General features: G+C 31.5%; 2 protein-coding genes across 4 annotated transcripts; both read right to left on the bottom strand.

Annotated features, from left to right (window-relative positions):
* Window positions 1-1,316: 1,316 nt before the first annotated feature.
* Window positions 1,317-3,399, bottom strand: LOC120160457 (probable WRKY transcription factor 31). Its single transcript, XM_039170872.1, has 7 exons — window positions 3,286-3,399; window positions 3,197-3,252; window positions 3,039-3,119; window positions 2,791-2,961; window positions 2,353-2,697; window positions 2,116-2,229; window positions 1,317-2,045 (listed from the first exon to the last, which is right to left on the bottom strand). The coding sequence occupies exons 1-7, from the start codon at window positions 3,383-3,385 to the stop codon at window positions 1,440-1,442; spliced, it is 1,473 nt and encodes a 490-aa protein (XP_039026803.1). The 5' UTR covers window positions 3,386-3,399; the 3' UTR covers window positions 1,317-1,439.
* A 7,745-nt stretch (window positions 3,400-11,144) lies between these two features.
* Window positions 11,145-20,913, bottom strand: LOC120160690 (VPS35 endosomal protein sorting factor-like). Of its 3 annotated transcripts, none has more exons than XM_039171044.1 (23): window positions 20,741-20,913; window positions 20,400-20,618; window positions 19,810-19,840; window positions 19,472-19,656; window positions 18,909-19,068; window positions 18,523-18,619; window positions 18,105-18,274; window positions 17,723-17,889; window positions 17,236-17,424; window positions 16,959-17,048; window positions 16,698-16,775; window positions 16,101-16,244; window positions 15,779-15,861; window positions 14,880-15,021; window positions 14,705-14,788; window positions 13,908-14,069; window positions 13,738-13,825; window positions 12,959-13,033; window positions 12,429-12,495; window positions 12,239-12,335; window positions 11,942-12,058; window positions 11,801-11,857; window positions 11,145-11,627 (listed from the first exon to the last, which is right to left on the bottom strand). In XM_039171044.1, the coding sequence occupies exons 1-23, from the start codon at window positions 20,852-20,854 to the stop codon at window positions 11,478-11,480; spliced, it is 2,766 nt and encodes a 921-aa protein (XP_039026975.1). In that variant the 5' UTR covers window positions 20,855-20,913; the 3' UTR covers window positions 11,145-11,477. The 3 variants fall into 3 exon arrangements, with proteins under 3 accessions (XP_039026975.1, XP_039026976.1, XP_039026974.1); XM_039171045.1 differs by having other exon boundaries at window positions 17,236-17,421; window positions 18,523-18,622; XM_039171043.1 differs by having other exon boundaries at window positions 18,523-18,622.
* Between the last annotated feature and the right edge of the window lie 1,408 nt (window positions 20,914-22,321).

Here is a 22,321-nt window from a genome sequence, read left to right on the forward strand (position 1 = left end):
ATTGACAAGTTTTCCCCTCAGACCATATTTTTAAACTTGGTATTTAATTTATTTTTATCAACAATTATCCTTCAATTATTTTTTAACTTGTTGATATCCTCTGTTCCCTATCAACTTCGGCTGAATAGCCTCTTCAGCCAGTAGAACACTAGCATGTACATTATCCATAGACAGTGATTCCGGATCAAAAATAAATTTATCACGACGCGTCCAAAGCCCCCATAGAATTGATGCGAACATTAGATCCCAGTTATCGGACACTAGTAGAAAGTGCTTCGGATAACGGAGGTTGTGGTCTATCCATGAAACCAGGTCCATCTGGGAGAACTCATCAGCTAGATTTGGTTTCTCTAAGCTTAACCAAGCCGATCTTGCTATTGGACATCCTCGAACAATATGCGTTAAAGATTCTAATGCAGCACCACACATGGAGCAGCTAGCAATAGCATTTGTCGACATGTGGCCACGGACTTGTTCTTCATTAGAAAGCAATTTTCCTTTACAAGCAGACAACAGTGCTTTTACACGAGGAAGACAATTAGTATTTCGAAATAAATCTCCATATTTGATTCTGATCTCCCATTGACGGGTTATTAAAAACCCTAATTCGACTTCGTTTATGTTGCATAAATATGATTTTGAATTTAGTTTTTTTTGGTTCGAATTGACACTTAATCATGGTTTTTTCATCCAAATTCTTTATTAATTTAAGCCAAGTAGTCAAGTTCAAGTACCAAATTAAACAATAAGCTAAGTTCAAATACCTAATTGGAAAAAAGTTTAGATACCAACTTGAAACTTGAAGCCAAGTTTAGATACCTAATTGATACTTATAATTTTTGACCAATTTCAATCAAGTAGCCAAGTTCATGTATTAAATTGAACTAAGTTCAGATACCTTATTGGACAAAAAAATTTAAGTATTAAATTGAACCTCGAGGTCAAATTTAGATACAGAATTAGACAAAAGAAACTTAAATACCAAATTAAATTTTGAAATCAATTTCGGATACTAAAATGTATATTAACCTTTATTAAAGAAAACAAGAGTTTAAAATGGTGCGAAACATGTGATACTAATGGAGATAGGAAATGTATGTCAGTAGTATATATATATATATATATGTATATATTATCTCTCAATCTTATGGTATGAATACCTGATATATGAAGAGTGTAACTTGATACCTCAATATCTAATTTGGTCCCCATGTAATAATTCCTAGCTGCTGCCTACAATTTGCAAGGTTTGACCTCTACTATTTATTATCTGATCCTAAGGTGTATACAATTTCTTTTGAAAATGTAATTAAAATTAGAAGAGAAAATTATAACTAAAATATACCCCACTTTCTAAGGAGAAAAATAAAAATTACAAACTGCATGCAAATGAAATACATAAAATTTTCAAACAAAATGTTTTTCACTGATAATATAATTCAAGTGTTGTTGTCTCCTGTGTTTCTTGATGCTGTGCTATTGCTATTACCACTAGTGTCTCGATGGGAATTGCCAATAACGGAAGTAATGGCCGCGACCAGCACCGCAGTGAAGTTGGGATCAGCTGTGATGGCTGCGGCCACGGGATGTGCCTGCATTTGGTTTTGACCTAAATGGCCTGGAATTAGTTCAGTGTTTCCTTGAGAGCTAAGGAAAGTATCCAAAAGCTTGGATTGGTTGTAAATTGGGTGGCCAAGCAGGTGATGCGGCAAACTGGATATATTGTGAGGCCAGTGTGGAGAAATGGGGTGAAGTTGGTTCAATGGTCTTTGATTAGGGTTGTGAGTGAGGTCCAATGTGACAGTAGGAAATGGAGCTGAAGCTGAAAGGGTGACCGAACTTGGCGAACAAGGAAGCATCGTTCCTTTTGGGATGGTACTCGAGTTCATAATCCCATCTGCACTCGGCCTTGATCCAGACAGTAGTGTTGATGCCGCCGCTGCTGTTGTCGACGCCATGGCCATAGCAGCTGGAGGTAGCGGATGGTTATGGTTTCCTTCATAAGTCGTGACAAGGATGGTTTGATCCTTCGCGCACCTTTGCAACTGTTTAATCCATAGATTAGAACCCTAATCACTGAAACTAAGGATCGAACATTGAGTGAAGAAAACATACTTGTTTGCGTACCGGACAACCGGTAGCCATGGTGCAACGGTAGTAAGCTCGAGGGCAAGGGTTTCCTTTTGCCATCTTCTGCCCATATTTTCTCCATTGACAACCGTCAGCAATCTGCACCCATTGAAATAAGTGCTAATTACTTTCTCAAAATCTACTTCAACAAAAGTAGGCTTGTTCATTGATGCTTGATTAACTCTAACAAAATTCTTGAACAATCTAATCTGAAAATCTTACCATTGATGCTTCAGATCGAGCTCGAACCGAGACGCGAGCTTTTCGAATCATGGCCATGGTATGTTGTGCTTGTTCATTGTCCTCTGACGTATTCAACTTGGGAGCTTTGTTAGGTAACCATCCTGGAGGTTGTGGAAGGCCTTCAGGGGTAGTACTGTTCTTTTCTCTTCTCTCCATAGACTCAACAATGGTGTTCCAAGGCGAACCTAATAACTCCGGCGATCTTTCCTCCGACGAGGATTCCGAAATCTCATCTTTTTCAGCCTTTTCGGATTCACCCAGATCCACAAATTGTCTTTCCACCATACCTTCACCACGTGTTTTATCTTCCATTGATCTATCCATCTAATACAAACATCATCAAGAAACACAAGAAATATATCAGTAACTAATGATTGCATCAAGGAAATTATATATGATTATCGGCTGCAGTTGTACCTCAGTGTTGTTAGCTTCTGGACTTTCAGCTACCCGATTTCGTTGCCGTTGCATCAATGAAACAAGATGCATCTGTAAAGCATAATAGTTGTTGTTCACCTGGTTAAGAGTGAGTTTCAGCCATTGATTCTCTGCGTTTATTCGTTCTAATTCAGCTCGGACATCTGCTAACTGCACCCATGAAAATAAGTAGTCTAATATTTAGCATCCAGAAACTCTTATTGATTCAAAAATACGCATTCACCAACCTGAATTACCCTTTGTTTCTGTTTCAGATTCCGTGATGATTTCTCACGTGCAGTATTAGTTGTCCAGAGATTTAAACCAGTCTAAAACAAAAAAACAAAGACAAAGTTCCAAGTAAATATAACTTGCTATACACGTATATTTATGACAATTCCCTTACGTTTACATCATCAGCTTGATCTTTCAGCAACCCAGGATGTTCAGTTTCTATCTTCATATGATGATGGTCGTCATCATCTACGGCGTTAACATGTCTGGAAGATATATCACCGGCGAAGAAGTCCATCTCGTTGACTACTCGTTTATGATCGACGGGCTCCATTTTTACAGCCTGAAAAAAGGGCTCCATTCACCCTGCTTGTTTCTGATCAACGGGGTGCAGAAAATGGGAGGAAGGGATTATATAAGTGACTTTAGGAATTAAAGAGAGGGGGTGGCAAATGGCATTTAAAATGGGGTTTGAACAAAGACCAAATGTGAAAGGAGTGATGAGATACTGTTTTCTCAAACCATGAAAAGGGTTTTCCAATGAGAGGAGAGTTAGGTAAGATGGTGCGTCAAGTGGACAGTGCCTCAACTTCATGGCCATGGCTGCCTACCTAGTTTATTTCCAAGAGAAATTCTTGAGATAAAGAGTCTTCAAAGTTAAAAATAATAGTGAAAAAATCATTAACTTTTACTAAATAATGAAAAGAAATATCTCTTTTATACAAAATTATAAATTATTTTTTATAAAAATTAAACTAACTTCTTAACAATAAAAATAAGACTATAATAAGAAGTGTTAAAATAATTTAATCAAATAATTAAAAGAAATATAATATGCAAACAAACATCGTTTACGATAGTGAAAGATAAATATTATAAATACTAACATAAAAATAAGTATAATGATGATGATATATTAACCAATGTTATCAAAACCGGATCGGACCGGCCAATTCGATCGGTTGAACCGGAAACCAGTTGCCTGTCCGGTTCGATCAGCCTCCAAAACCAGTTTTGTAATGAATCGCTAAAGAACCGGTAGAACCGATTGGGAACCGGCAAAACTGGTGTGAACCGGTTGGGAACCAACGGTTCCTTTTTTTAAATTAAACCAAATGACGTCGTTTGTTATGATTTTTTTCAGCCCCAAATTTATTTTATTTATATAATTATCATCAAAAAAATGAAGGTTAATCTTTGCTTGTTTATTTTAGTTATATAATTATATTTATTATTTAATATGTTTTACACTTTTACTTTTAATTGTTAAGTATTGTTTGAGAATTTAAATTTAACTTTGTATTTATTTATCATATTGGTAGGTTATGAAGATCTTGATGCTGTGGACTTTAAAGTTCAAAGTGATGCTATGGAGTTTCAAATTCAAAGTGGTGATGGCGGTGGTAGTTCAACTGATGAAGAAACTTTTCCCAATATTTTGGAATTTGAGGTAATCAATTTCAATAAATATTATGATGATTGATACTTGTATCAATTATGTATTTTTTTTATTTAGTTGTTGATGAATTTCATTAGGTATTTAACTTAAATATTATGTTGTAGTTGATTTGAATCATTTTGTTTCACTTGATATTATGGTATTTAACTTATATATGTTATGACTTGTGATATTTTATACTTTTTAATATTGTGAACTTAAAAAGAGTGTTATATATATATATATATATATATATATTATAATATTGCTTTGAATATTATGTAAAATTTTAAAAAAATATTATTTTATATAAACCGGTTTAACTACGGTTTAACCCGATTGAACTAGTGAACCAATACCTTCACCTGTTTAAAGTCCGGTCCGATTTTAAAAACATTGATATTAACAATTGATTTTATGACAACTCAAATACAATCTACCTTAAATAATTGCAAGTAATTATCAATATGAAAGAACCTAGTTTAAGATTCCAAATCAAAAATGAATATCAAATTATCATAAATTTAACCCTAAAAAAACATGTTACAAGAGAAAAAAAAATCACTATTTTTAAATTATTTTATAGTTTAGGGTTTTTTATATATTTTTTTCCATTGATAATCTATTTTCATCTCAATTGAATTTTATAAGTTTTCTCCTCTTAAAATTTTAGAAGTTTACTCCCCAATATAAAATCATGCATCGTCCTTAAACGAGTTAAATTATTAAATATAACAATACAAAATTCTAAATATACATAAATAAGAAATATAAAAAAAATACAATGAAAATTTTAATAGATAACCATGTTCAATCCTCTATATATATTTATTTTATCTAAAACAAAATACCAAAATCCTATATATGAATATGAGTTAATATTTTTATAATTGTATACTCTTAAATATCACTTGTTACTACAATTTCCTTTTGGAAGTGGCCTTTGACTGCTTCTAAAATTGGCCGCCGCTGTGATTGGCCGCATTTTGATTCCACGTGAGGGTAAAAGAAAAGGTCAACAATATCGACGGACAGGGTTCTTTAACGGAGATGTGAGTCCCACATCTTGTTTTGACCAATCCACGTTTAATAATCGTGCCTGCATTTGTGTCTATTACGGCCACGTTTTGTCTTCTTTTATCCATTAAAGTGCGTTACTTAAGATTGTTGTTTGACGTGTATAGTTGGTGTAAAATTTATTTTATTTTATTTTAATAGTATTTGATTCATTTAATATTTAAATTTAATCTAATTAAAATTTAAGGTTTAATATTTTAATTTATGAATGCATTAATCTACAGTTCACTAAAGAAGGAAAAGAAAACGACATCGTTACTTGAGTGTTCGAATTGATGACATTAAAGTCATAAATGTATTTTCACGAATTTCAAGGTTATTTTGTTTTATTTAATTTTTGTTGAAAATTAAAGATTGAAAATTTACGAGGAAGATATGTTAAAGTCCTACACGAAACTAAAAATATTCCTTACTTATGTCTATTATACAAAGTTAGGTTCACAATATAGCTATTTTTTAAATACAAACAAAAACAGTTGATTTTATTAAAAAAAATTACAATGAAGTTTTATAGAATATCAACGTAAAGTAAATATATATAATTAGATCATAAAAATTATCACGAAAATTTTTAACTTAATTATTATTATCTAAATTTAGTTATAAAATATTATTAATAATAAAAAAATTAAAAAATGAGAATACAGATTAGTCCATCCAACTCATAAACAAAACTAATCATCGCTCAAATAATTTAAGTCTTCACATAGGCATGTAAATGAACCGAACACACACGAACGGAGGTATGTTCATGTTCGTCCATTTAATAAATAAACGAACATGAACGAACACGAACATAAACGAACAATTTTTTTTGTTCATGTTCGTTCATTAAGGAATATAGCTTGTTCATGTTCGTTCATTTAAATGATAAACGAACATAAACGAACATCATAAACACAAAAAATAAACTTATTCGAACACAACAAAAGAATGTAAAAAAAAGTAAACAACAAGAATAACAACTTAAAATTCATTAATATAACCTGCAACTTTAGAGTTAATTTGTTCGAATACGACAAAAACATACATAAATCATAAATAAGTTATATGAACATAATAAAGTCTTAAAGTTAATATGTTCAACAAAACAATCTTCTTGAAATTCAAACAACTTCAATAATCTTCGTAACATATTCAACTTGACCTCTGTTCGAACATAAATGAACGAACATAAACGAACATATAATCGAATGTTCACGAACGTAAATGAACGAACTAACCCTTTGTTCGTGTTCGTTCATTTAATTAAACGAACGCAAAATCTTGTTCATGTTCGTTCATTTAATAAATGAACGAACTTCCCGCCACACAGTTCATGAACGGTTTGCTGAACGTTCAGTTCATTTACAAGCCTATCTTCACATACATAAATTCTAAAAAACAAATCATTTTAGATAAAATAATAATAATAATTATTATTATAATATTTTCACTCCAATGTTTTCAAAGAAAGAAATAAACAATCGAATTCAAAATCCGCGAGTGAGATCTTAATAGCAACGAGGAGATCCTAAAAACTTTGAAATCCCATGTTTAACCCTACTATATATAAGATTTAATCAAAATTTTATTTTTATGACTTGATTTAAATTGAATTAGTCATCAAATTATTTTTTAGTTCAATAATCATAAATTATAATAAATGATTTTGGATACTTTAATGTATTTGTATAGTATATACGTCTTCTTTTTAGTATAGATAAATTCAGGACAACCTTGAAGACAATATTAGTAGAGCCCAAGTCATGGAACATGTCACTCTTTGTCACTGAAAGTATTTTTTAGGTTAATTATTTAAACAAAATTATATGAAAGTGATTATTAATAGTTGATCAATTTTTTGAATAGTTTAGGATAATTACAAGATAATATTTGTTTATAGTTTTCTTAATCTATTGACAACGCATACGTCCTGTAGACGTAATTGCTCAAACCTAAGACTTCTAGGAAAAACAGCATTCCCTTTTACGATTGATAATATTAACATGTTCAATAGATAGATGGACTTTTTTTTTCTGAAGTGAATAGATAGATGAACTTGAAAATGTTAATTAAAAGAAAATTTAAGCATTGGGATTAAACCTAATTCCCATGCTCAAAAGTCATCCCATGTCCATGCCCTAATTTGACAATAATTCACTCATATACCTAACCTTTTGTCCTTCACTATAGAGCATTTGTTCACCTTAATTTTCTCATGCACCTCACTCTCCATATATATGGATTATTTTGACCGCAATTTAATTTACTTACAATTCAAAAATATAAAAGTAACCTTGAGATTGAATATGTTTATTGTTTTTCTTTCAGAAAACTGGACGACTTTTTTTTATAATAACAATATTAATATAATGCATAAATAATCGGATTAATAACTGAAATGTGTTTAGATTTAAATTACTCAAGTTTTTTTAAATAATTTTAGATTAAAAACTCATATTTGATGATATTAAACATGACGTATTATATAATATGTAGTATATAATAATCTCCAAATTTCTATAATATATATATGATATAGTTTGTGAGCACAACATAAAATATATGAATTATCATATATAATTTGACTTTTTATCTAATTAATATTTTAATAATATGATCATTGTATTCCATGTTCTTTTAACGTAAATTATATATGCCAAGTTTCAAGTAAATTTAAAGTGTTTAACAATTTATTTGATATAAAAAGCTTCCATCCATTAAATATATATCGATGGAAACATATTATGAAAAAAGTATACTCATTAGATTGATTTAATACTTTATTTGCTCAAGTCCAATTATATTGATAAGTTTAACTGTTAAAAATTAATCGGATAAAGAGTTGAATTCTTTTTAAAGATTCTGGATTCTAATAATTGCATAGGTAAAATTGATCAATAAGCTAAGAAAAGCATATTAAGTTTGTAGTGTTGTAAATGAATCCCATATATGTATATAAAAGTCTTGAGTTAAGATGAACGTATCCTTAGCTATTTGTGAAGAATATATATTTGGCTTGGGTTACAGCTATGTCATTTGACAACGAAACAATTTTTCCATTTTTCTCAATGTTGTCATTCAATTTGAAGCATTCTTTAGGACAAAAACAAAAAATAAAATGTTATTAATTACAACAAGTTGATTGAAAATTTTGTTGGTTCAAATCAATATTTTCTTCCATCTCCGCCTTAACCCACAAGTTAGCTTCTCATTTTCTTCATTGCCCATTTTTGGTAACAATAAATTTATAATAGGGTAAACAACTCATTTAGTATTTAAACTATTAATTTTGGTTTATCTTAATACCTAAACTTTCATTTTTTTTTCAAAACCACACATAATGTTTAGTTTTTGTTTCATTTTAGTACCCCGCTGTTACAAACTTAACGGACGAGCTCGTCGGCCCCCGCGTCTACAATCGCCGACCATCACATCCGTCAACCGATGAAGCTCAAACTTTTCAGCATGCACCTTTTTGACCCTCTGAACGCTATTTTGGCCTATGTTTCATCAGGAAACGTCTCAATCTCCCAAAATCGACAATGGATTCTTCGATTTCTTCATCCTCCGATCTCCATGGTCCACCGTCCAGTGGGCTTGAAACTGGACTATGTTGGTGGACTCATCATTCTCTTGTGGTCTACCGTTTGAATTGCTCATCCGTTCATCAGAGCTATTCCATGCCAGTCTACCCGTTAAGTTTTTAACGGTAGGGTACTAAAATGAAATAAAAACTAAAAGTTATGTATAGTTTTAAAAAAATACAAGTTTAAGTACTAAAACATATTAAAATTGATAGTTTAAATACTAAACGCGTAATTTACCTTTTATTAAATGACTTCCCCTTTTAGGTTCTATTCTATTAAAGATGAAAATAAAACATCAAGGTTTTATAAAGTCAATATATTCTTTTAAAGTCTTAATTGAAAATAAATCTTCAAATCATATTTTTTTTATAAAAATAGAAATAATTGATTTTATTAAAAAAAGAAAATATTTAAAATTATAATGAAGATTTACAACTATAATAGTAAACTAAACATATAATTAAGACATTCTCCTATAACAATTGAGACAATAAATTAGACACTTGATATCATAAAAGGATTATACAAAGAAAATGTGAAAAACTCCATCTACAATACTTGAACAAAATATAAATACTAATAAATCGGACTGCATTAACAAATGAACCACAACAAATGATCAAACCATTGAAAGATTCCGACAATTGCAAATCAGAGTCAAACGTTGTTAAAAAACTATCTAAGAACACAAACCGTGTATCTAAATTTAATTTGATGGTCAAAAGCAGAGAATGTCAATATGATAATAAATAAGCATCATATTGATAAGTCATGGTAACGTCAAATTCAACCTAAAAAATTGAAATGAACAATCAAACGACCAATAAAAAAGACCGAAAATATCTCAAAAGACATGAAAACGTGTCAAAAGACAAAATTATTAAAAATAATAAAAAATCAAAGATGTGAGATAAGAAATTAAAAGAAAAACAAATGATAATTGACAACATAATACCAAGATTGATATCGCGGTCCAACCAAAGATAAGGGAAAAAGGGCGATCCTTTGATTCTTTTAGAGAATAATATAAAGATGGGTTTTGATATAAAAATATATTTCTTTTGTGTTTGCTTAAAGATTTTCTGGGAAAAAAATTACTGAGTTACCATTTTAAGGTTAAATTACGAAATTTATTTAAAATAATCATCATCCAATCATTACTTGACATATGTTTTAATTTTTATTTAAAAAATATAAAATTCTTAATTCCTTAAAAAGCGCCTAAAATATCTATTTTTAAAAAACCCTAAAATCATTATTTTCTATATATATATATATATAAACCACTTCCCCCTTTCAACAGCCTCTTTTAACCCAATTCACCCATTGTAGGATGCTCATCTCTCTAAAATCGAAACGCAATGCTGTTGTACTTCTCCTTTTCTCCCTTTACACCAACGATTGTTCTTTGGCTTGCACTAGTCTCAAAAGGGCTGGTGACAATGGTTGATTTCTACGATAACAGATGATATTTAGATATTTGAGAGATTAAGAATTTAGAGATTTTGTGATAATTTTTGTATTTTAGAAGATTTTTTTAAAATTAATGATTTAAGAAAATTATAAGGATATTAATAATTTAACATATACCATCTCCTTTTTATCTTGAGTATCTAAAATTACTAAAATTAACACGTACATTAATTTTAAATTATATTAGATATTTAGATAAAAAATACAATATATTTTAGATACCTACTTTAATTAAAAATACTTTAGATACCTAGATAAAATTGTAGATATTTTTTTATTAATCTAGGATCAGGATAAGGTAACATTTGTTCATAGATAACTCTCAACCATTTGGCATTGAACGCTTATACCCTAGCATTAGCATTCGTGATGCTCGAACTCAAGATCCCAAGAAATAACAACAATTCATTTACCACCAAAGTTGCTTTATAAATAAGAATTTGTTGGGAAGTTAACATTCAACGTGATCGGACTTATGAACAACTACAGGCTATAGTATATTTATATCCTCAAGCAAATTATTTGCATAACTTTGGTTAACTATGAGTTACAACCACATCTAGTCGCTCAAATAGCAGCCTGATATTGTAACAAGGGGAGACAGTTTACATCAAAGTAAATGAATGATCTATAAACCATACACGTAGCTTTTCTTTTCAAAAACGGTTTCCAAATCTAACAATCAAGGAATGCAAAGAATATTTCCTGGCCTATTTTCTGGTTCTGAATAATGTTATACGGATTCCATGATGAATGCGCAATACGAATACTTAATTTCTTAGAAGTTCTTTCTATGTATTTAGGGGATCATACCTTCATATTCATGTCCAAATGTGTGTAACGAGGAGATCAATCCGATCGACATAAGGATTGAAGACATTTTTGCATGTGTATCAGATGGTAATGGACGATGGGACAGTTGCAGCATGCATGTTCTTGTCCAGAAAACTAATGGTGGAAGTGAGATACTTGTCCTTGGCATCCAAACACGATTTGGCAGTTTCTATCAGTTTTGAGCAGATGGGTAATATATGTTCATTTATCTGCATGAACACGAGAAAACACAAAGTAGTGGTATCGACAAATATATAATATGGTTAAGATATTATGCTTGCAGCCAACCATTGAAGGAAATATTACAATTTTGTTGCAAGTCTATGAGATCAAGATTGAGAATTCCGGATCAATTCCATAAAAGGAGAATAGAGGAACCTACCTTGAAAGACGAAACTATGCAGTTACAAGCTTCAAGCGACACGCTTCCACGGGCAGCCTTAAGCCAGCATAACCAGTCAGTCATAGAAAAGGGAATAAAATGGTCCATCCATTCAAAACTAGTTTTAGAAAATATGTTTACCCTGGAAGGTTCATGTTCAATAATGTCAACAAGGTTTTGAAGAACAGACTCTGTCAATGAGAGAAGTTCGCGCACATAAGATGAATCACCAAAGAATAACAAATCATTGCCCATAATCTGCAAATATAGAGAAAAAGAAACGAAATATGTGAAATTATTTTAGAAGCAAGATCAAATCTATGTTACAGAATGTAAATATTTCAGGTTTCTAGATTTCGATTTGATACTGATTTTATGGATCTGAACAGATCATACTTGAAGTTCAGAAACCATTATATAGAAGCTAAGTTGACGGACCTCTGGATGATCGGCATGGTATGGGAGCCTTTCTTGTGACAGTGTAGCTGATAAAGAAATTATTGCACAGAATAATCTTGCGCTCAGTCTCGGTGACCTAAAAAATTCCTAGAACATTAGATTACAGAACAAATGGTACTGAATGGAACATGTATTGATTGGGAAGCATTTAAGACGTAATAGGACTTACCATGACCGGGAATGAATGATCGATAATATGTTCTTCGGTATATGTAAAATTCCTACCTCAGTATTACCTAAATAAGTAAAAATAATCAGACACTAATTATTTCCTAAAGTAAGATTCTAGTTTAAATTAGCATCAGTGAACTTGATAAATTGTGTAGTTAAATTCATACAAGGATAAGGTGTTTGCATCAAATGTATGGAGTAAGCTGTACATGTTTCCTTAACTACATACAATATTGCAGTAAAAGATTTGTTCATTTTCTCCTAGATGTAAAATAATTTTTAAGCTTTTCACAATTGTTCGAAGATTTGAATTAAGAAATAGAAAAACTAAACAAATAATTCATCGATTAGACAACTTAATAACGTATTTCAACAAATAATTCATTCACAGACAAAAAGAAAAATGAATGCAAATAATAATCAGACTGGTATATGAATGCAGCAGTGAAACCGAATATAATTCGAGTGGCTCTATCCACATATATTGCATTAATAGAAAGTTCAGTTAACAATAAACCAATAAATTACCCGGAACCATAATCAGGAGGCTGCATAATTTTCGAATGGAGGAAAGTAACCCATCAGAATCAACTGTTCGAGAGCCTGAAGTAAAACATTACAAATGAATTACATTAACCTTTATACAATTACAACATCAAATTAAAAAAACAAGTAACATTATTCCAACATAGAAAGAAGATAAAGAAAACAGGCACTCAAGATGGAATTCAACCTTTGTTTTATCAAAGGAAATCGACATTTGCGGGTTCTACACTATTTTAACTTTGTTCAGCAGACTCTCCAGGTAGGACCGATTCCAGAAGAAATCTGGAAAGGTCAGATTACTCTCATCCCATAAGGTATGAACCCAACTCTAGCCAATTCTTTCCAAAATACTTCTAATGGTGATTTTAATTGGATGAGACCTATTCTTCAAAGGCTAGTCGGGCATTTTCAGAATAGATTCTTGGCTGGTAAGAGCACTACAGATAAGTTTTTAGTCATGCTTAGATTGTTCATACAATGATGCACTAAAAAAGGACAAGGGGTTCGATGATTTTAAAAATCAACCAGCTTAAAGTTATGATAATTTAAACTAGGATGTTTTGGCTCACATTGTTTTTTAAATTATCATAAACATTAAGCAAGTTGATGAATGAGAATAAGATGATTTTTAAAATCATTCATCAACTTTATGATTTGATGGAAGCCAAGACATCCTAGTTTAAAATCATTCATTAACTTCATTGAAAGACAAAAAAGGCACAAAATCAGCAGGACAGTTCAAAAGAATACTAAACAATTACCTTCCACCAAATCATAACTCTGTAAACAGTTGATTGCTGAATCTATCAGGTCATCGGAATGAGAAACTAAACCACCTAACAGTGCAACCTAATAAATAGCCATATAAATAAGGTCAGATTCATAGTTAGGATGCAATATTACATACTTTATTAGTTGAAGGGAACATTACCTCTGCAGTTTCGAGAAAAAGATTCAATTGCTTGATGTGACCCGGAATAGAAGGAATTGTGACTTCACTAAATGCTATGCAAGACTTTACAAAACCAGTATGCTTTTTCCCATCTTTGAGAGCTTTTGTAGCTAAACAATTACTAGAGTGAACAAGAATTTCCTGCAAAAATCGGTGGAAAACAAAATGCCAACATAAGCTTCTGGAAGTCAATACAAATATGTTTTAATAATACAATAATACATTTGACAAATACATGAACTGTAACTGTTGCTACGAATAGAAGGCATGATCATAGTCAATGCTAGGACAACATTCTGGATCCATATCTGAGAAAAACCATTGCGTCAATTCTCATTCTGTAATATTCTTCCATTAAGTTGTGGCCTGAGTTTAAAAATAGCTGATGGCTCCTTTTATCAATTGTTTCTCAATAAATGCAATATTCTCCTGATAAGTAAGTTTTGATTGAACAAAACAAATTTATAATGAATCCTTCTACCACACATTATCTCAATCACTCAAATAAGGGGCAAAGCCAAACAATTTTCTTGGGGGCAGAATTGAATTATAAAGTTTTGTTCTCTTTTTCTTTTCTTTTTTCTTTTTTTTTGGTGGTTTTTTTGGGGGGGAGGGGGTGCAAAATGATATTTTACCATTGCACTAATTTATAACTTTACAATTTCTGTAGTCTGCAGGGACTAAACCTTATTTTTCCATTTGGGGGGAAGGGTCAGGGGATGGCTCAAATGGCAAACAAAATTAAATCCAAAAGTGAAAGAGAGAGAAATGTATACCTTAAGTTCAATAATACTGCCAAAGGCCCCACGACATTCCACAAGAAATGCTAAATGCCGTTCATATACTACTCCATGGTCTACCTATACGTAGAGTAAGGGCAATATCAACAAATCGCATTGATAGTCAAAAGTAATCACTACCTAAGGGATCATAACAGATTTAAAAAAATACCATTCTGACAAAACGAGAAATCAGACGTGCTTGCTGTTGGTTATCATCATTTTTCATGTTTACAAGATCAGTATCACTATGTAAAGCCTGTGATATTTCAAAAAGTAACTGTATTGTTGTTGGATCATGTAGATAACCATCCCTGCTCAATAACACAAGTATGGGATTAGCTAGATGCACTTCAAAAACTCAAAATACAAATACCCTTCAACAATAAACAAAAGGAAAAGAATGCAGCACAAACTAGAAAAAAACCAACAGAAATCCACAATAGCAATGATCAATGAGGTTTCAAATTCCTGAATAGGTTTTGAAAACTACTACCAGACCTGTCATGGAACTTCAAAGGTTTTAAAACAATTCACATGCTTACAAACTTGTGTCAAACCAGAATCAATGTAGCCCTAGGAATATACAGCTACCTAATTGTCATAAGGTAAATGAATGTCAGCAATGGTGACTAGATTTCTAGAATTTTATGACGCCGCACTTCTTTGACTGTCATATCAAGAAATAATTGTTGTTAATACCTACGAAATATTTGGTGTGCATTCTGGCAAAATAGAAACCTCAAGCTGCTCCATGTACATGTGACCAAAAATTCCTAAGGATGCATAACCTATTCCATGCTTCCTGAGTGCCAGTGCAATTTTTAACATGCAATAGAGCTATTATGATGAGAATATTGAGGCAAGTCTTTGGTTTTCACTAAGATATAGCATATAAAAACAAGTCCAAGAGTCTCATGCAGTAATGGATGCGAACAGATTATGACGGCATCAGGTAAAGCAAAATAGCCCATGGCAGCAATAAGCAGAACCCAAAAATAATAATAATAAGGCAAGACAAGACAAGACCTTAACTGCATGAACTAGGACCATAAAACAAATAAAAGTTACCTTGTAGCCATATCAAGTATATGCATATTGACAATGCTATGAGAGCTCCCATGCATCATATCTAAGATCTGAAGAAAATGATTCTACAAAACAACAAATTGCAGCAGCCACTCAATAGTGATGTGATAACATAGTTCTGTAATTGCCCAAGCTACGGTACTACACAGAAACGTAAAAAAAGTAAACTGTTACCAAGTATTATCAGCACATCTGTAGGGAAATTTCCATCAAAAATAGTAAGGAAAAGCTGATGGAGGGAAGGGGGAGGGGAACGAACCAAGATTGAAGAATATTGCGTCTAAAAAATAGTTTAGAAGATTACCAAAGAAAACACATGTTCCACGTTCTTAAAATGAGAAAGAAGCTTCACCAAGATGGATTGCAAACTTGCTAGTTCATCCTCAGCTAACACCTTATCAGATGCCAACTTTGAGATCCATTCCAAAATAGTCTTTAGATGGCCATCCTGCATAACCAATGTATTCAGAAGGATTGGATATACTACAACAAATGAATAAAAAAAAGGCAACTGCTCAAAACAGGGAAAGAAACACTATGACCTAGCACATAAAATACAAGTCAAGTAACAAACGACTTATATATATATATATACATATATATATGAAAAACTTTTATTATGGTTTTACTACAACTGAAGATTTCCTTCTATCATGAAAAGTGATTCAAAAGTCTGCTTCCTTTCAATTTTCTTTCCAGAGTCGGAATTCTTTCTGTGTGTAACTCACATTCCCATTCATGATGCAATTGAAAAGTGAAGAATAACTGTGCATTGAAATATTATCATTGAATTTTTAATAACTGTACAACATTTTGGCATAAAACTCTTCTTACTTTCTTCATTAGTGCAACAAAGAGAGATTCCCAATAGATACAAATTGAAGAGCACCTCCATACTCACCATCTGATTTTGAAGAACAATATCGAGATAAGCATCAACCACCTTCAGGTACTCATCAAGCCCATATTCAGAAACAACCTGATGGTGCATTTTATGGTAAAACATAAATACACCAAGAAAACAAACATATCAGCACTAAAATTTAAGAGAAAATCTACAATAGAAAACTTAAAACTAGTTTATGAAACAAAGAAAGATACAAGAACGGTAAAATAAAGTGATAAAAATCCAAAGTGCGTCCAAGTAAACAGAAAACAGTACATGAATAACTTCATTGACAATAGCATCAACAGTGGTGATTTGAGATATCTGTTCACACAGCCTTAGTCCAACCAACCTGTAATTCAAATACTGCTTCAAGAAAAAGAATATCAATAAACATACAACAAGTTCATGTCTAAACAAAAAACAAAAACGAAACAAAGGAAAAAAGAAAAGAGCAAAGTGGAAAGCGGAAATATGGCAACAAACAGAACTGTTTGCTCTTGAACAAATGCAAAGTCTCATTGCATAGGTCTCTTCAACAAATGATAATTACCTGATCATAGGAGTTATCATTGCTGCACTTGATAAGATGAAGGATATCCACAGCATGAAAGCAAACAATGTCGGTAGGAAGTTCCTTTAGTAAATGATGAAGAACGATTGAGATACATGGCAAACCACCAAATAATTCCTCCTGACTTCTCCATATTCCAAGCTCAACAAGTACTTTGCCCACCCGCCTCTTTCAAAAGATAATGGAAACATTGTCAACTTGGTGTATTACAAAGAAAAATTAATCATGAAATAGCAATAACTCAGACAAGATGAACATTGCCACAAAGTAATGGCAACAACGCAGTTATCAAAGAATTCCTAGACAAGTTCCATACATCCAAAATCAGTAACCCAATGTTCTGCTTAAGTTAGATACAAAAATAACTGACAGCACTGAATTTGTTGCAGAAATTTTATTGAATGAAAATGAACCTAGATCCTACATATGCAGATGCTTTAAGAAAAGTAATAAGTTCGTTACTGACCGGTGATGCATCATTTAAAATGCTTTTCATAATAAACTCGACAGATGGTTCCATCAGACTGACAAGTGGCCTCTTACTGTCAGCAAAACCTCCAAATGCAGTTTCCTTTGTTGATGATATCCGTGTAAGTATGAGTTTGATGTCATTGACACATGTAATTAGATATCCTGCAACAACAGTATCAAACAAGTCATGCCAACAAATCAACAGAAACTATAATATGTGAAGCAAAATCAGACTGAGCCAAAGCATGTCCACATTATTTCCTCGGTCTGATTGGCTGAAGCTGCTGACTTTATAATCAATACATCAAATAAGCATGCATGAAGGGATGATTTATCAACATTGGCATATGGTTGTGCAAATAAATATACAAAACCACCTGTGTCATGCGAAGGAAACTTCTGTGCACGATGGGCAATATACAGGCGACAATAGGCAGATGCTAGCGGATCTGCTAACCCTCTTGTCATCATGACCAAGCGCTGAAGAGACTCTGATGGTTGTTCAATCAGAAAACGCCAACAAGGGAAGATAGCCAGCTCCAAATAACTGAAATACAATAACAAGGAGACAAGTGGTAAAAAAACATGTTTCCAAGCAAGAAAGAGATAAACAAGTACAGATAACTTTGTATAGCAATTACAGTACAAAAGAAAAGGAAAAAGATAAAATTAAATATAAAATATCAACAGAAAGCAAAAAACACTAAGAAAATATGCAAAGCATGATATTGCAACAACAGCATCGCTTAGAAATATTAAACCCAAAAGAGAAACCAAATATGAAACGCTCCTCACATGCGTGGAAGAAGTTCTCGAATGGTTCCAACCTTGCAAAACCAGTTATAGCAAGTTTCCTTTGCATCAGTAGGAACATCACTTACTCCAAAATTCTCTGCCATAAATCCAGAAAAAAGTTTCAGTAAAATCAATTCAGTTGCTACATTAAGAAAACACCAAAAACCTGCCGCAATAATCTAGGTTTAAAACCAAAAGTTAACCAAACAGATGAGATGAAAGTAAGACAGCAAGCACCGAAAGGCATGTCTATAGTGCTTTTTTTTATCTAATTTAATTATATTAAGAAATAAAAACACCACCTTACAGGTCCTCGGAGAAGTGGACATAGAAAAGCAACTAAGAAAGATTACAAGAACGTCCAAACAGATTAATGGTATACAGACCTCTTAAGGAGCAAAATTTGGCTCCATCTTCAGCAAATTCAGCTTTCTGCCTAATGCGTTCCCATACCATGTCCCCAAGCATGTCCAATACATCAGAAACAAGGACAAACAATGTTGGATAAAAATTTAAGACTGATGTATCCATTAGAAGCCTTGCAACCTGCAAAATTGAAAACCATAATTCCATGAATCCATATAAAAGCAATATAAAAGAATATATACCCGACCTCAATTTTCACATCAGACTGATATTAGTTGCCAAGTATCTAACCTCATAAAAATAAAAATAAAAAAAGTACATAACATTGTTTAAATACTTCATATACATGCTCAAGAGTAATTGAAACCCCTCACAACCTACATGTAGTATTCAAGCTCGATTTCAATAATCTAATTATATTCAGAATTTAAGATTCTCATATGATGGAACCTCAATATAACTAACTGTATGAGCTAGAGGCTACAGATAAAAACTTAGCCGACCATGCAGATATCCGGTCCTTCTACACCTTCGTTTTATTAGCTATTAGATGAAGCTAAAATGTTATTAGAAAGAAATTCACCTTTATAGATAACTTCAAAGATTTTACACGATCTTCACTGTGCCAAGCACGATTTATTTCATCTTTCAATTCATGTAATCGTGACACAAATTCCTGCCGTGTGATAACCTTTGTACTCTCTTCTGAAGATTTTTGTGGATCATCCAGTTCTTCCGGATGTGTGCTACTTGAAGATTTCTCATGTGCTACAAATAAGTCTCATAAAATAGCTACAATCAGAACATCTTTCAAGTAAATGGAAAATAAAAACTTACAGCACCAAGCTGACTACTAAAGCCTAAAGGGCCATAACTGAGCTAATGACAAAAACAAATTGAAAGGAACAGAAACTTTTATACCTTTTCCACTTCTCAATATCGTATTTGACATCTGTAAGAAGAATAAACTCTCAATGTCCTCCCCAACAAATATATAAAAAAGAGTTGCAAGTTTCAAAAATCTAATTACGAGGCACACATGAAAGAGAAACCTATCCAAAACACCAAATATTCTATACAAATCTCATACCCTATCCAACAGATATTCCACTCACTGGCATTGGAGTTTAAAAGCTCCACAACTGCGATCATATTCTTAGCACATTTCAATTTAACTATAAACAAGAATTGCAATACTGAATTAGACTATTTTGATCTTATATACTAGATATGGAATTTTAAAATTCCACAAGAGACTATATGCTTGATACTATATAACAGCTTAAACAGACAAGTGACAAGCATATAAAGTTATAAACTCACTTCTGCTGATTCTAAATTCCATCATAGCATAACAATTCATCAAATCTTCAAGTTGACATAGTTAATAATAAATTTACACGTAGCAAGCATAAAAATTTCAAAATTTAACATAATGCATCCATATCTAAACCTAAATTTTTTAGCATCGATTTAAAAATATAAATTCGTACACAAAATCGGTGACTTACGGAAGAAACTGAAATCATTTTGGAAACGGGAAATCTCTGCATTAAGAGTCTCTTAAACGAGGTCCACTCCTTCATTTGAACTTGGACAGAATCTTCGATTCCATTAGAACTGCTCTCAAAATCGTTTTCATCGACGATTTCTACCGATGCATTAGATTCAGGTGCTCTTAGCGGATCAAAGAACTCCTCGGTGGTTCTATTTCCCGCGTTGTCATCAACCTACAGTCATAAATTCATAAAATATTATCAAATAATTAAACAAGAAAGGGGGGAGAGTATAATAAAAAGCGAAATACAAAAGAGAAAAACCGAAAACGAGAAAAAAAGGAGAGAATTCGAACCTGGCGACGGATAGACTGAGGAGAAGGAGAAGAGAGAGGGTGGATATCGGCGCGTGAACGAGGAAGCGCGTGGGACTGTTCTTTTGCGACGTAGTTTCGAGCTCTGAACTCCATTTGAAAAGCTTGCCCTCTCTCACCAGAGTTAAGCTAAGCTTAGGGATATCAATTTTGGCTTTCACTTTTTCTACTTCCGATCTATTAGAAAGGCACCGTGTAATGTCCTAATTGTTGAAAATATTTCGGTAAATATATATTTTGGTACCTGGGCTTAATTTCAAAGTGCAATTTGGTATCTTAACTTTTTTTTGTTCAATTAAGTACCTAAATTTATTTTTAAGTTTCAATTTAGTGTCTAAATATTTTTTTCCAATTAAATATTTCAAATTGGATTTTATTTTCAAATTGATACTTAAACTTAACTTCGTAATTAAAATTGGTTTAAATAAATCATTTGTCATAGTATAAATACGAACCAAAAAGTAAAATTCAGGTACCAATTTAAACCAACAAGTCAAATTTAAGTACTTAATTAGACGAAAAATATTTTTAAATATCAAATTAAACTTTAGATGAAAAAAATAATGTAAATGTCAAAATTTATTATGAACCCAAATTAAGTATACAAAATATATATTTTCCCAAAATTGTTTGCCCACTTTTGAATGTGTTTGGGCTTCTAGCCTTTCTATTCAACCCCATGACCCGTTGTAGCCCTTCATTTTATACACGAGTTTGAAGGTTTTTATTCGTTGTTGAACATGTTGATGTAGAGGGACTTAAGTGGTTAAAATTTATTTATTTTAATTATTAAAATTTTTAAAAAATAATAATAAAAGTTTGCATAAATATTTTTAATTTTAAATAGTTAAAATAATTATATAAACTATAACCATTCTGAAAAATCTTTAAAATGTGTAAAATTCTAAAACTTCTAAAATAAAAGTATGATTATTTTTGTAATAACATTAATTAATTGTAATTTTTTTTATATAATTATTAATAATTGTTTCATTAATCGATTAATTTGGATCAAATATTACTGAGACTCATTATGAGGATAATACTCCAAAAATTATTCCTTTCGTTCACAAAATAATGTAATATTTAAACATTATTAAATAAAATAATTATAATTAATATATTTTATAAAATAATTATAATTAATATATTTTATAAAATAATTATAATTTATTTTAATCACAATTTAACATAAATATTAATTTTTATTAAATATATATAATAAATATTAAGAGTAGTATAATAATTAAATATTATTTTTTTAATAGAGTCCATACATCTTTTAACATAATATTTAATATAATTTTAATTTACTAATAAAGTAGTGACACATTAATGTTATTTTATTGAAGAAAATATTAATAGATTTGTATCGTCATCTTATTATAGAGAACATTAATTTATTTACGTTAGAGATTCCAGTCAGGTAATTTTTCATGATGTACAAGCGAAAGCATCTCATTTAAAACCACAAATTTTACATACTAATCTATTTTCCTCCTAGATTTCTCTCCTAGTTTTCTTTCATCGGCAAACCTTTCATCTCTTTTTCTTTTTATCTTA

The sequence above is a fragment of the Hibiscus syriacus genome, unplaced genomic scaffold (genome assembly GCF_006381635.1).
Source record: "Hibiscus syriacus cultivar Baekdansim isolate YM2019G1 unplaced genomic scaffold, ASM638163v2 tig00111392_pilon, whole genome shotgun sequence".
NCBI lineage: Eukaryota > Viridiplantae > Streptophyta > Magnoliopsida > Malvales > Malvaceae > Hibiscus > Hibiscus syriacus.